The sequence below is a fragment of the Tympanuchus pallidicinctus genome, unplaced genomic scaffold (genome assembly GCF_026119805.1).
Source record: "Tympanuchus pallidicinctus isolate F22 unplaced genomic scaffold, pur_lepc_1.0 scaffold2, whole genome shotgun sequence".
In the NCBI taxonomy this organism is placed as follows: domain Eukaryota; kingdom Metazoa; phylum Chordata; class Aves; order Galliformes; family Phasianidae; genus Tympanuchus; species Tympanuchus pallidicinctus.
The window spans coordinates 2,982,936-2,995,880 of NW_026294721.1; the positions used below are offsets into that span (position 1 = coordinate 2,982,936).

Sequence of the window (12,945 nt, forward strand, 5' to 3'; positions counted from 1 at the left end):
AAAACACTTTTTGTAAGAAAAACAAACAAACAAAAACATCCTATCTAAAGTATTTATAATTAAAAATAGATCTATGATAGCTATGGTAATTTGGTAACCCTTGTGTTAATTCTTGGTTAAGAGTATGAAGTGCATCCTCTTCTCCTTATTTGTGACTCTATTTTGTGAGTTTGATGTTGGATTGTTGGTCTTACTAAGATCATTCTGCCTTCTAAATTAAAGATAATAAAATAAAGAAAATAAATATAAAATATAAAACACAAAGTCCCAGGGTTTTATCCTACTCTTCTAGAATGTCTTCAGTGATCCACATTTTGAGGGAAAAAAATAAAAATAAAATCAAAATTAGACAAAGAATAAAACAGATTAGAGAGGCAGCAGGTGTTAGGAGTTCTGATCTCTTCATGTTAGTATTTTTTTTTTTTTTAATCTTTCAAAATTATGTATAGCTTTTAGGAGAAATAGTGACTCTTAATGTCACTAATGTTGTTTGTGCTTTTGTGGCTTTGGATATCATCTTTTAGATTAATGTAGACAATCACAACTCATATCTTCTACTTATTTCCTTTTGAATAAAGAAACTTTGGAGGAAGTTTTTCACACAGAGGATGGTGATGCACTGGAACAGGTTGCCCAAGGAGGCTGTGGATGCCCCATCCCTGGAGGCGTTCAAGGCCAGGCTGGATGTGGCTCTGGGCAGCTTGGTTTGCTGGTTGGTGACCCTACACATAGCGGGGGGTTTGAAACTTGATGGTCATTCTGGTCCTTTTCAACCCAGACCATTCTATGGTTCTGTGTCCCAAAAAGAAACAGACCTTTATTATCCTTTAATTAAATTAATTCATTAAAAAATATACTGAAATTGATGTAATTCTTACGCAGTTGCGTAGTATTTCTCGATTAAATAGTGGAAGTACAGCAAATTCTGTGAACACACATCTGAGGAAGATAAAAGCTTTTCTACATCACCGTGGCTGGTTATCTGTACAATGTAATTAAATTGAAATACCCATCAGCGTAAGAATAATGTCAAGTTCTAGTAATCTGAGACCATGCAGCATTAAACAATTCAGTTGTTAGTCTTAAAACTTCTTATTTTCACCATTATGGGGTTTTGCTTTGTTGTTTTTGGTATGAATGAAATCATGGTAAATAATAATGGAATGATACATATGGCTTCAATGAGACCTACTTTGAATGGACTTGCTAGGGAAAGAACAACTTAAAGAAGCCTAACACATTCAAAGGAAGAGGCAGATTTAACAACAAGGTTAGGTGATTTCTCTCAGAATCTTCTAGGCAGCAGAGGAACAGTTTGACAAATACACATATTCTCTTGTTGCTGGTATCTGCTTCTAAAAGCTGGTAGGAGCATTCAGAAAGGTTATTAATGGCTATAAATTCTTGCAGAGGGAAATGTCGACTGTGCTCCCACTGGGCTTTGTTTGAGAGCAAACCTGTATTAATGATTTGATTATGGAGTCGGAAAATGAAACACCTCCACCTCTCTGGTATTGGAGCTAGTAGACTTTACAAGGGTAAGGGGAGACTGATGTCATCTACTGTGTCACAGTGGAATTGAGCAAGCTTTGGGCTGGTTCTGTGTGTAGTTAGGTAACTAATAGATCCTGTTCAATGCAGGAAAACGGCTTTACTACTGGTGTGATAAAAGCAAAAAGCTTTTAAAGCTTAATTAAGGAAAAGGATGTATAGTGGTTATAATGACAACATCTATGACAACATCTATCATGACTACAACTGTAGTCAAACTAGCAGGGAAATTGTTACCTTAAAAAGATAACCAAACTAAAAAGCACACAAAAAAAAAACACCAAAACCACCAAAACCACACCCTAAAACATTGGCTATAGATAAGGAAAAACGCATAAATTATTCAGTTTGCAGGTAGCAGTGGTTGATCTTGTGGAATAGATGGTTCTCTCTCAGAGTAACGAAGACAGGGAAATACAGAGTTAATGTTAACTGCAGTTTCCAAGTTTGAGGAATTGCAGATGGGATACTGTTAGTGAAAGGATGACCCCTACATGCAGAAGTTTGCAAATTCATGGTGAAGAGCCATGTTAAAGAGTTTTTATTTTTTAAAGAACTGTTTTGATTATTGAGAGTGATTCTGTGTTCAAGGTGAGCAAATGTGCAATAGTTGAAAACAAAGATACTTATACTTGATAGCTCTATGCTGTTGTAAAATATAAACTGGTATTACCTTTGCTAGTTGTACACACTGAATAAAAATAACAAAATGGAGGTAGATTTAGTGAATAAAATTTAATTTTTTTCTCTTTTTGCAAGACTTAGGTTTAATTTAATGTATGTCTCTAGTAGGAACAGAACTCAAAAGAAATATTTTAAAAAGTTATTAGCAGAAAAATAACATCTACTTATGTAACTACAGTGAAATAATACCTTGAAGTTACTCATATACCCGTAGATATGACCAATTTACATATCTCATGTCATTTTTTGGGGGAAGTGTGATGAACTGAGAATGCATAGCACAGAACCGAGGACCTGATGTAGAATCTTTGTTTTTTTCTGATCTTGCAATGTGGCCCTGTGTGAACCAGCATCTCAGCAGCATTGATCTCAAAGGCTTTGATCACTTCTAACACACTGTGAGAAGACTTCTGTTAGGAGGCACTGAGGGCTTGTGTGAATGCAGAAGGATTTGTGGGAAACTCTTTACTTGTACAGTTGTGACTTGACAGCCTTTTGCTGGGGCTCTGACTCCCTTTTGATAGAGATTTTTTTTTACCAATTCTGTTTCACCTAACACGTTAGGAAGTTCCTCTATTACTTTAAAAGTTATGCAGTGGACAACAGCATGTTCTTGTGTGTAATATAAGAAAAAATATTCGAACATAGGGATTCATGCTTGGCTATTTAAATCAGTTTTCAAGCACTCAGAATGAATGCTACCATCTTAGAGTAAATTAATTTTCATATCAAGCAATTGTAGTCTTAATGTTTGTGAGAACAAAATGGAAGGAAATCCACCCCCCCCTTTTTTTTTTCTTCTCATTTTATTACTGGTAGCTTTCTCCAAATCATCTTTTTCTCATAGCCAGACAGCCAATAGATTCTTATTTAAGAACTGGAAATTATGTCCAGCATCCTCTAAAGTGAGGATCTTCTGTATACAGAATTCCAGCAGAGGGCTGAAGTAATGGTCCCACTGTCCACAAATTGTCCTCAGATTCTTCTTACTGTTCGCTCTACTTTCTTTCTGAAATGGGCCTGGTATGACCAGTTGCAGGTCAAAGGTTTGCTGGACCCAACAGGATACGCACCCACTGCCTCTTAGGTTGGGCTCTCACGTTAGGAATGCCTGATAGTCAACACAGAACCACAGATTGGTAAGCCTTTAAATTGGAGCTATTTTTCTAAGCCATGTATAGATGCAACATTCAAAACAATTTGAATGTTGCATGCAGCTATGCTTCGTGAAGAGTTGTGAAACGCTGTCACTTATACTTAAAGCAGAAAGAGATGTAAGTCCTGTGGGTGGATGTGGGGGGGATCTTCCTGTTACCCTGACCCTTACACTGCAGTTTACACCTTCCGTATGATTTTTTCCAGTCTCTTTAAATTCTAAGGGTAGTTTACTTTCTCAACTCAATCAGTTCCTGGTGTAGGCAGTTGTCTCCTAGAAGGAGCCACTTAACGTGCCTGAGAAATGTGAATGACTCAGGTGTTGCCTTATTATAACTTCTCTGTTTCTGTGTCAGGGGTCTCTGTGGTCACCATCTCACTTACTTTGTTACCAAGGTTATCTTCCCCTTGTCAAGGTCTTTTTCCTCCTTAATCAATGGTTTTCTGGGTTGAATTTCAGGTTTCCTTAGTGGATTGATTCCATGTATGAATTTTGTTGAGGGCAGATGGGAATCTCAACCCACTGTGGAGGTGGAGGGTGAGCAGAAGGGGAGAGGATTGTGAATCCAAAAGGAAGTTGAAAGCTTAGAAAAGCTCAAGTTAAAAATTCCGTGTAGTTGGGACTGGGGCCAAAAGGTTTATTTTGGTTTGTTTTTCCTGTCTAAGCTTTAGGAAAGAAGAGAGAAGAATCACATTTATGAAACAAAACAAGCAAGTATGTCACAAACTTGTTATCTAAACATGTAGAGACAGATACTCCTCCAAACCATCTTGATCCATTTTTTTTTTCCCTTTTTTTTTTTTTTTTTTCTCTTCCCTTTTTTTAAGCAAGGTGACAGGAACTGCCCATGTCAACTTTTATCATTTCAGCCAGCTCTGCAAGAAGCTGTATTGGCTGTCGCTGACTAATGAGATGTGGTTTTGTCTGCAGAAAGTGATGTTCTCTACTCATTTTTCCAATGTTCTTTTACTCCTCGTTGTTAATCTCTGGACTGTCACTATTTTCCCTTGATTTCCTTTCCTTGCAATTGATATGCATGCTCTATCTTTTCTATGTCTTTCTGCCTTTACTTGTATCACTTGAGGTAGAAAAAGGGGAAATGGGTTGAGAATGTCTCAACTTCTGTTCCTGTAGTACCTGAGACAGAAAATGGGCAAATGGATGGTAGAAAGTTTTGGAAGCTAGACTCCTTAAATATCAGATTTCTTGCAACAGCACTTCATCATTCAGACCAGATACCATAGTCTGTGCTGATACTGCCAATAGATGCATGATAATAGAAAAATCTCAGCTATATATACATCACCACAGTGCTGTGTCAGACAGGTTAGCTCAAAGGTGGAGATCCCCAGACTGTGCACAATGCTAGGATCTGAGCTGGTTTGTGCTCTTATGTGCTCTGTAATCACGCTTGGTAATTCAGAGCCTGTTCATGTATCACCTATGGCAAACAGTTCAACTTCATGCACACATTAAGGGATATAACCAGTCAAGTGTATAGGCTTGTAACTCTCAGTGAAGCACAAAAATGCTTCTGTGAAGTTAGACAGAAATTTTCTGTATCTGTTGCAATCCACTGTGTATCCTGCCGTAAGGAATTCCATACTCTTAGCATAAGCATCTCTCTGTTGAAAAGTTTTTGTTTTGACACAGTTCTAAACATAAGGACATCATCCAAGAAAGCACAGAATGTTTATCAGTTTTGCAGGCACCTTCAAGCAATCTGTGTCCATGCTGCCGAGGCGGATGCAATTCAGTCCTCCCCATCATCTCTGCTGTGTTCAGAGCATTTCCTTCTGCTGGTGCTGTCCCTCTTGTGGCTCTGAAGTGAAGCAGGGAGCTGAAAACTCATTTTACGTTTGTAGGGTTAGTTATATTTCAACCAGGTTATGTTCTGGTGGAGTTTATTGCACTGGTATAACAAAAATTGAAGTGCACACAAAAAGAGCTGAGCTGGCCTCTCAGCCTTGAAGATTGCATTGGTTTAAAGCATGAATGAAAGCAAGTTTGGGCTCGTAGACTTGATGTGAGGGAATGATTTGTGAAGTATACATTCTTTATAATAGTCCACATAAATCTTTTCAAGTATTAAAACTATTATAAATTTAATTTTTGGAAAAAAAGGTTAACTATTATTTTGCATTTTTGCAAATTTGTTGCAGGTTTTTTTCATCTTTATTGTAGAATCACAGAATTGTCTGAATTGGAAGGGACCTTTAAAGGTCATCTTGCCCAAATCATCTGCAGTGCACAGGGACATCTCTGGACATCTTTCTCTACTATGAAAGCCATTTTTTTGCCTTGCTGTAGTAATATTGTAAGTGCAGTGCTAACAGTCTACCTAATCTGGTTTTGCCACCAGATTAATCTTATAGATTTGCTAGGAATCCAGTAGAATTATATAAAGAAATACTAAAGTATTTCTTTAGTACAACATGAGGCATTTATCATTTCTTTCATCTCCGCAACATCAAGCATTGCAGATGTGAACTGGACTGACAACTGGAGACTTATTCTGTGCTGGTAATACTTACATTTCTAAAAAAAAAATAAATAAATAAAATTGTAGAGTTCATTTTGCTCTCAAAATATCTTAAATATGACATTCAAGTTGTGGCACAGAAATGAGATGCACTGTCACTTACAAGCAATTTTTGTCCACCTCACTGGGCATTTATGTATGTAAGTCACAAGGGAAAGGAGGCCATTGTGCAGGAAACAATATGTTATAGTATGGTGCACGAACAAGCAATTTTGCATGCAAAGTGCTGTGCTTTTGTGGAAGGTTCCAAATGGTAAAAAGAATTCTGTTTACAACATGTTGAAGGTAAGGGTGATTGTGAGGTTAGATTTTTAGAGGCTGCTATTTTAACACAGAATTCCACTGGTGTAGTTAGAATTTGGCTATAGTGCAATCCACTCCAGTGGATCAATGATTAAAATAAACAATTATTATTGGTTTTTTTTTTATCGATGATACTTTGAAGACAGACTTCCTAATGCAATTTTATTCACCTTGCTGAGCTGCATAGGGAACAGAAAATTCTGTATTGCTGCATTGAGGAAAACCTGAAAACGAGGCGGATGTACTGTAGCACGTATGCTGGGAGAGGAGTACAGTTAGACAATAACATTCCTACAATATATTATTAATATGGAGTTATTTTCTGGATTAGTACTGTCAGTCATCTATGGAAAGTCACTTTAGAATTCGGCTGTCTGAAGTGCTATTAACAGACTTTCCTTATTTAATAATGTCAAATTTTAAATTCCTGCTTACTAACCACAGCCTTCCAGTAGATAATATATACAAACAACAGTGAGTAACTTTGAATGACACTTTCTATTAAGAATGACTTCTTAACTACACAGCCATGGAAGTTTAATTCAATGGGATTTACTCCAAAGAATGATCATTTCATATTTCTGAGTTACGGAGGCTATAACTTAGATGAGAAATGTATTATAATATTTAAAAAAAAAAAAAAAAAAGGCAATAAATTGGAAACTCCAGAGAGGAGTAAAAAATAAAATAAGGTACCAAAGGAAATAGCAGGTATCATTTCAATCTAGACAGTAACAGGAAAGGTGATCTCTTTGCCTTATTCCTTTTTTTTGTCTATGATAACAGACCTTTATGTTAGTATGAAAAATGTTATGAGATGTCATTATTCTCTGATCACACAGGATGTCTTCTTTATGAGTACTGCGCAACCACGAGCCAGGTTCAAACTATGAGCAGGATGTTTTCAGTGAAGCTCTGGAAGGGAACAGTTTAGGGGATATTTGGTCAAAGCACAGAATCACAGAATGGCCAGGGTTGGAAGGGACCTCAAGGATCATGAATCTCCCACCCCCCGCCACATGTAGGGCCACCAACCTCCCTATTCAACGCTATATCAGGCTGCCCAGGGCCCCATCCAATCTGGCCTTGAACACCTCCAGGGACGGGGCATCCACAACCTCTCTGGGCAGCATGTTCCAATACCTCACTATTCTCTCAGTAAAGAATTTCCCCCTGATGTCCAGCCTAAATCTTCCCTTCCTCAACTTAAAACCATTTCCCCTCATCTGCAGTTATCTACCCTTTCAAAGAGTTGATTTCCCTCCCCTCTATAGGCTCCCTTTAGGTACTGAAGGCTGCAATGAGGTCACCCCGCAGCCTTCTTTTCTCCAGGCTGAACAAGCCCAGCTCCCTCAGCCTGTGTTCATAGGGGAGGTGCTCCAGTCCCTTGATGATCTTCATGGCCCTCCTCTGGACCAGCAGGAATAAAGCATTGTCAGCATCCTTTCTTTTCTCCAGCTGAGCAATCCTTATTGCTGTTCAATCAGTACAGGAAGGTTGTTGTAGAAATGGCAAGGAAGAATTAGTCAATATCAAGGAAATATCAACTCTTCACATACTTGCAGTTCTGCAGGTAACTTCTTTACATTCTTTTGTTATTTGAAACTTTTATTATGCCAGCAGCTGGAGAATGTTGAGGAAGAATGCACTAATTGTTTTATTTTACTTTTTTGTGTTGTTGAAGTAAATTTTGCTGCAAATGAGAAACTTTTATAAGCTCTTAATGAGGCTTTATCATGTATGTTTATCTTTTGTAGTTGAATTGCTCATCCTTTCATATTGAAATTTGAAGAAAATTTTTCTTATTTCTTAATGAAGGTTGAAACTGAGGCACTATTCTTACTGAAACAATAAGTTGTCTACTTTACATGGTGTGTTACCTCTATAATTGCCATCCGCTGAAACTCATTTCTTTTGTAGACTTTGGTCGATGTTACAGCTTTTAATTAGTTTTTGCTTTGTGAGAAGTGGATGTTTCTGTATCTGTGTTAATAGTTAATGAGAAAAGGTGTGCTTGTTAAAAAGAAACTCTATTTCACAGGTTTATAAGTATCAGAACTCATAAATTATTGACTGGAATCAGAGTCTGCCTAAGACTTATGTTGTGAATGCGGAGTCCAGCTGGAGTAGTAACCATCTTTCTAGAGAGACGTAGGTTCTGAAAGATAATTAAATATTATCTGATGTAAAAATGAGAATTGCTGTCACACTGACTGTGTTTACAGCAACTAGAAACCATCTCATACTTCACTATAATGATACATGCAGGTACTTTCAGTGCTGTGAAGCCGTATGGTTTTTTTTTTTTTTTGCACAAAAGTGGAAGCTGAATAATAGTGATTTTAGTTGATGCTAGATATTATCAGGTAATTCTGCTACTAAATATTTGTAAATGAGAGCATATTGAGGCCTGTAAAAGTGTGTGATTTGTAAATACACCAATCAGTGAGTTCTGATATACCTCTCTTTTTGTGCAAGAACTACAAAGTGGTTTGCTAGTAATACGGTGAAAATCTTTCACAGACTGTGAATTAATTTTATATAAACTTGCCAGTCTGTTGATTTTAATTGGTAGTAATTTGTCTGAAATTCTTTTCAATAAGGCAGTGAAACTTATTTTGAGAGTATTAGATGATATTGATAAGTGCAGAATGTGTTCCATATTGAAATGAACTTTGTAAAGTAGATTGCTATTGAAAGAGCAATTTCTGTACTCTTGATTGTTGTTCACTTATGTTCTTTGTTTTGTAGTAGGGTAAGTAATTTGTCAGCTGAATGTGTTTTTTCTTTTTTTTTTTTAAACAACTTCTAACATTTTGGATTTTGGGTAAAGAGGACTTGATTTGAATCTTACTTAGGCAGTGCATAAAATAATATTACTTTCCCAGTCTTACAGTCTTCTAGTTGTTTTATTATTATTATAATTATTCCTGATTATAATGAAGGAAATAATTAAACTGTAGTTAGCATTTTTTTGATCAGATTTTTCATTGTTTTTTAGTAGATAAACTAGCTAACAAGGGACGTGACTTGTCACCTCATAATTCTAATGCTTCCCATGCAGATTTCCAGTTCTGTAAGGCTGATTCACATGCATCTTGCAAGCTGATAGATGGATTTTTCAGTCTGAATTTTTAAAAATGATGATAACTGTCTTAAATTTCTTGAAAACCTGAAATGGTAAACAACTGAGGATGGTCTAGAAAATCTTTTTTTTTGTTTGTTTGTTTTTTGAATGAATACTACTGTTCTTGGTTTAAAATTGAGAAATCCTAGCTACTGCAGGGTGCTTTTGTTTGAAAGACAGAATGTATTCCTCGTGTGGTGACTTGACCTTACCTGGTGATGAGCCACAGTGCTTGGGGAGAGTGTGCCTGCTCCTATCCATGGGCCATGGTTTCTGTTAAGAGAGAGCTCCAGGGAGGGCTCTGCCCAGGCTGCAGTCCATGCAGAAAATCCCACCTGCTCTGGTGTTATCCTTCATGGACTGCTTCTGCTTTACTGTGGTCTATTGCAAAAATTCAGGGGCTTTCAGAGGAACTTCCCCTCCTTTTCTAAGTTTGGGATTCACAGATTTGTTTCTCAAACTGATTTTGCTGTGAAGTTGGTTGGAAGTAGCCTTGTTCAGCACTAGAGCCTACGGTCTCTTCTCACATACACCTTGAAGATCCCTGCTACCAAATCCATGCTTGGTAACATATCTGTCCTTAAGGGTGTAGGAGAGAAGGATTTTCTGAATTGAAATGTTTAATCACTCAGTGGATGTGGCAGTGGTGCACCTGGGAGGTTTCTGGAGTAGTGGAACAAGATAAGCAAGAAATATATGTGCATAGGAACAGCAAGTGTGCTACTCCCTAAAATTATATCAGTATTTTGACATTACACTATGAATATTCATGCATTTCATGTTGTTTTGTCTGTTCTAGGGAGTATGACTTCTGCAACATCACCTATCATTTTGAAATGGGACCCCAAAAGTTTGGAAATCAGGACTCTCACAGTAGAGAGGCTACTGGAGCCACTTGTTACCCAGGTGAGCATCTTGTATTTCTTTCGTTTCATCCACTACCATGATGCTGTACTTACTCATTATATATAATTATCTTAATAATTGTAGATAATAAATTCTTAAGTAGTTTTTTGTTTGTGATCTCTAGAGGAAAACTCTGTTTAAATGTGTTCAGAAGTTCTAGTTCTAAATAATTTATAGTGTGAAGAGATGAGTGTTAATACAACAACTGTTTAGTTATGCTTGACTTTCATCAGCTGATAAGAAATTTATGAATTGGCCAATTTAAAGCTAGGTATCTGACTGGAGCACATGCCCTTGGTTTATTGAGTTGCAGTTGTACACAAATTCACATTGAAGACAAAACCAAACAACCTAATTAAACAAACTTTTTCATTTTTTTTTCCTACGTGGACTAAAATGATATGACTTTACTTTGAGGTCCCTTCCAACCCTGTGGATCCCAGACTGGCAATCCATTCTGTGATTCTGTAACATGATGAATAATCATTAAGGCTGGAAAAGATCTCCAGGATACCTAGTCCAACCATCCACCTATCATCAATTTTGGCTGTAAACCACGTACCTCAGTGTCATATCTCTGTGGTTCTTGAACACCTCCAGGGGCAGTGACTTCATCATCTCCCTGGGCAGGTTATTTCAACACCTGGACCACTCATTTGGAAAAGTTTTTCCTAATATCCAGCCTGACCCTTTCCTGGCTTAAAATGAGGCCGTTCCCTCTCATCCTATCAAACATATTCACATACGTTACTGATATACAGTTTTTAACAAGAGATGACATTTTTTGTATTCAGAGAACATCTTTATATATCTATCAAGATATATATGCGTATCAAGATTCCTGTATTTGTACAGACATAAATATGCATGGACAGAGGCGGGGTAATGTGGACTGGAGAAATATGGCAGTAGATATCAAACTTCTGCCATCGTTAGGGCAATCTGCTGAGATTGTTGTCTAGTGCACTTATTTTTCTGTATTGCAGTTCATAATAGGTAGCAGTTCATAATAGGTAGCTGGTTATGTAACTATCCTAGTAAGATGGGTTGCCCCATTATTTGAGCACAAATCATTTTTCTTCTAATAATGATAGCTATGATGAAGAATTCCACCAATGCCATCTGTCCAACCACCTGTTACTTACAGTTTTCTCATAGACATTGTGGATCCTGGGGATTGGTCTGCTGCATAGAAATTTTAGACCTTGTTTTGAGCATGAGACTAGACTTCATGATGGCTTTGTTTTTAAAATAAAACAGCTATCAAATATAAATCCCTACTACTTTAAGACTCTAAAAATGATATCAATGTATATTCCTTAAAGATACTCGCTTTCTGAAGAAGTTAATCCTATTCTGAAAAAAATTAATCTCTCTACAAATTATTCTGGATGTGTATCTAATACTACATATAACTTTACAGACTCAAAAGGAGGAAATGAATGTATATATATATCTATCTGTTGATGAAGTGATCATTAACTTTCATTATAAACGTTTGCATTTTTGCTGTTGATATGGAGGATGAAAAAATCAAGAAGTCACTGTAACATGAACTAAAAACTAGGTTGTGAGCTGTCTGTGAGTCTGGTTTGCCTGCTGGCACGGCAAGTGAGGCTGCTGTGCCACCACAGTCTGTTGCTGAAAAAAGTAAATTACAGAAGAGAGAATGCAACAGCAAAAGCTGCACTGTAATTTTGCAGTTTATGAATTTTCTTCGGTTGTTGGGTTTAGCTAGATTTTAATTTGATAGTGTTCCTCAACAAATGTACATACAGAAATTAGCAGTTGATGATGTGGATTTGTTCAACTACGATTTCCAAGGTCCTTCCAGTTATTTTTTACTTCTATACTTTCTATTTCAGTAGTGTGTCAGTAAGGCTAGAGGAAATAATGTGCAATCTAGATGTACAAGAGTAATGTCTGCCTATTGCTTTATTCAAAGTTTCTGGATATTTCCATTCTAACTTCTTTATTTCAGTTTTCTAGATGGTTCTTTTTCATATGTTCATAGATCTTGAAGATGTGTTTTATTTCTTGTTCTAGAGAAATAACTGGTCTTACCTATTTTCCTTGTTTGAATCCATTAAAGCATATTTGACAAAAGCATGTTTTGTGAGCCATATAAACATAATCTTGAAAGCTTCAAGTGAGAAGAAATGTGGTATCTTCAGAATGTATTTATCTGTTGCATTTTTAGATTAAGTTATTCAGTTTCTCTTTGTGTTTCTCAGACAAATTGACAACCATCACAGCTTGAAAGAATTTTTTTTTTTTTTTTGTTCCTTCTTAAAACTATATAAACAGTCTGGTCAAGTAAGAATAGTATCTCGTTTATCTTTGTTTGGGCTTGAATGGCAGTCTGCTTATGCTGTGACTAGCTCCACAAGAGCTGCACAAACACACTAGGTGCAATGACTTCAGTCTCCTTAAAAAATTTGAAAGTTATGCCCAAACAGAACTTAGCTTATTTTAGCAAATAAATAAAATATTTAATCTGTTTCTTTGGAACTCATAAATGCAATGAGGGTGGATAGTGATAGACAAGGGGGAATGGTTTTAAACTGAGACAGGGGAGGTTTAGTTTAGACATTAGGAGGAAGTTCTTTACTCAGAGGGTGGTGAAGCACTGGAACAGGTTCCACAAGGAGGTTGTGGATGCCCCATCTCTGGAGG

The 12,945-nt window shown here is 36.8% G+C and overlaps 1 protein-coding gene across 4 annotated transcripts in view; it reads left to right on the forward strand.

Moving 5' to 3' along the window:
- CTNNA2 (catenin alpha 2) overlaps positions 1 to 12,945 on the forward strand; it is a 453,719-nt gene that overhangs the window by 51,179 nt on the left and 389,595 nt on the right. For all 4 annotated transcript variants that reach the window (XM_052682457.1, XM_052682450.1, XM_052682451.1 and 1 more), the window contains exon 2: positions 10,163 to 10,269. In XM_052682457.1, the coding sequence (XP_052538417.1) occupies positions 10,168 to 10,269 (102 nt within the window). In that variant the 5' untranslated portion in view covers positions 10,163 to 10,167. The remainder of the gene's footprint in view (positions 1 to 10,162; positions 10,270 to 12,945) is intronic.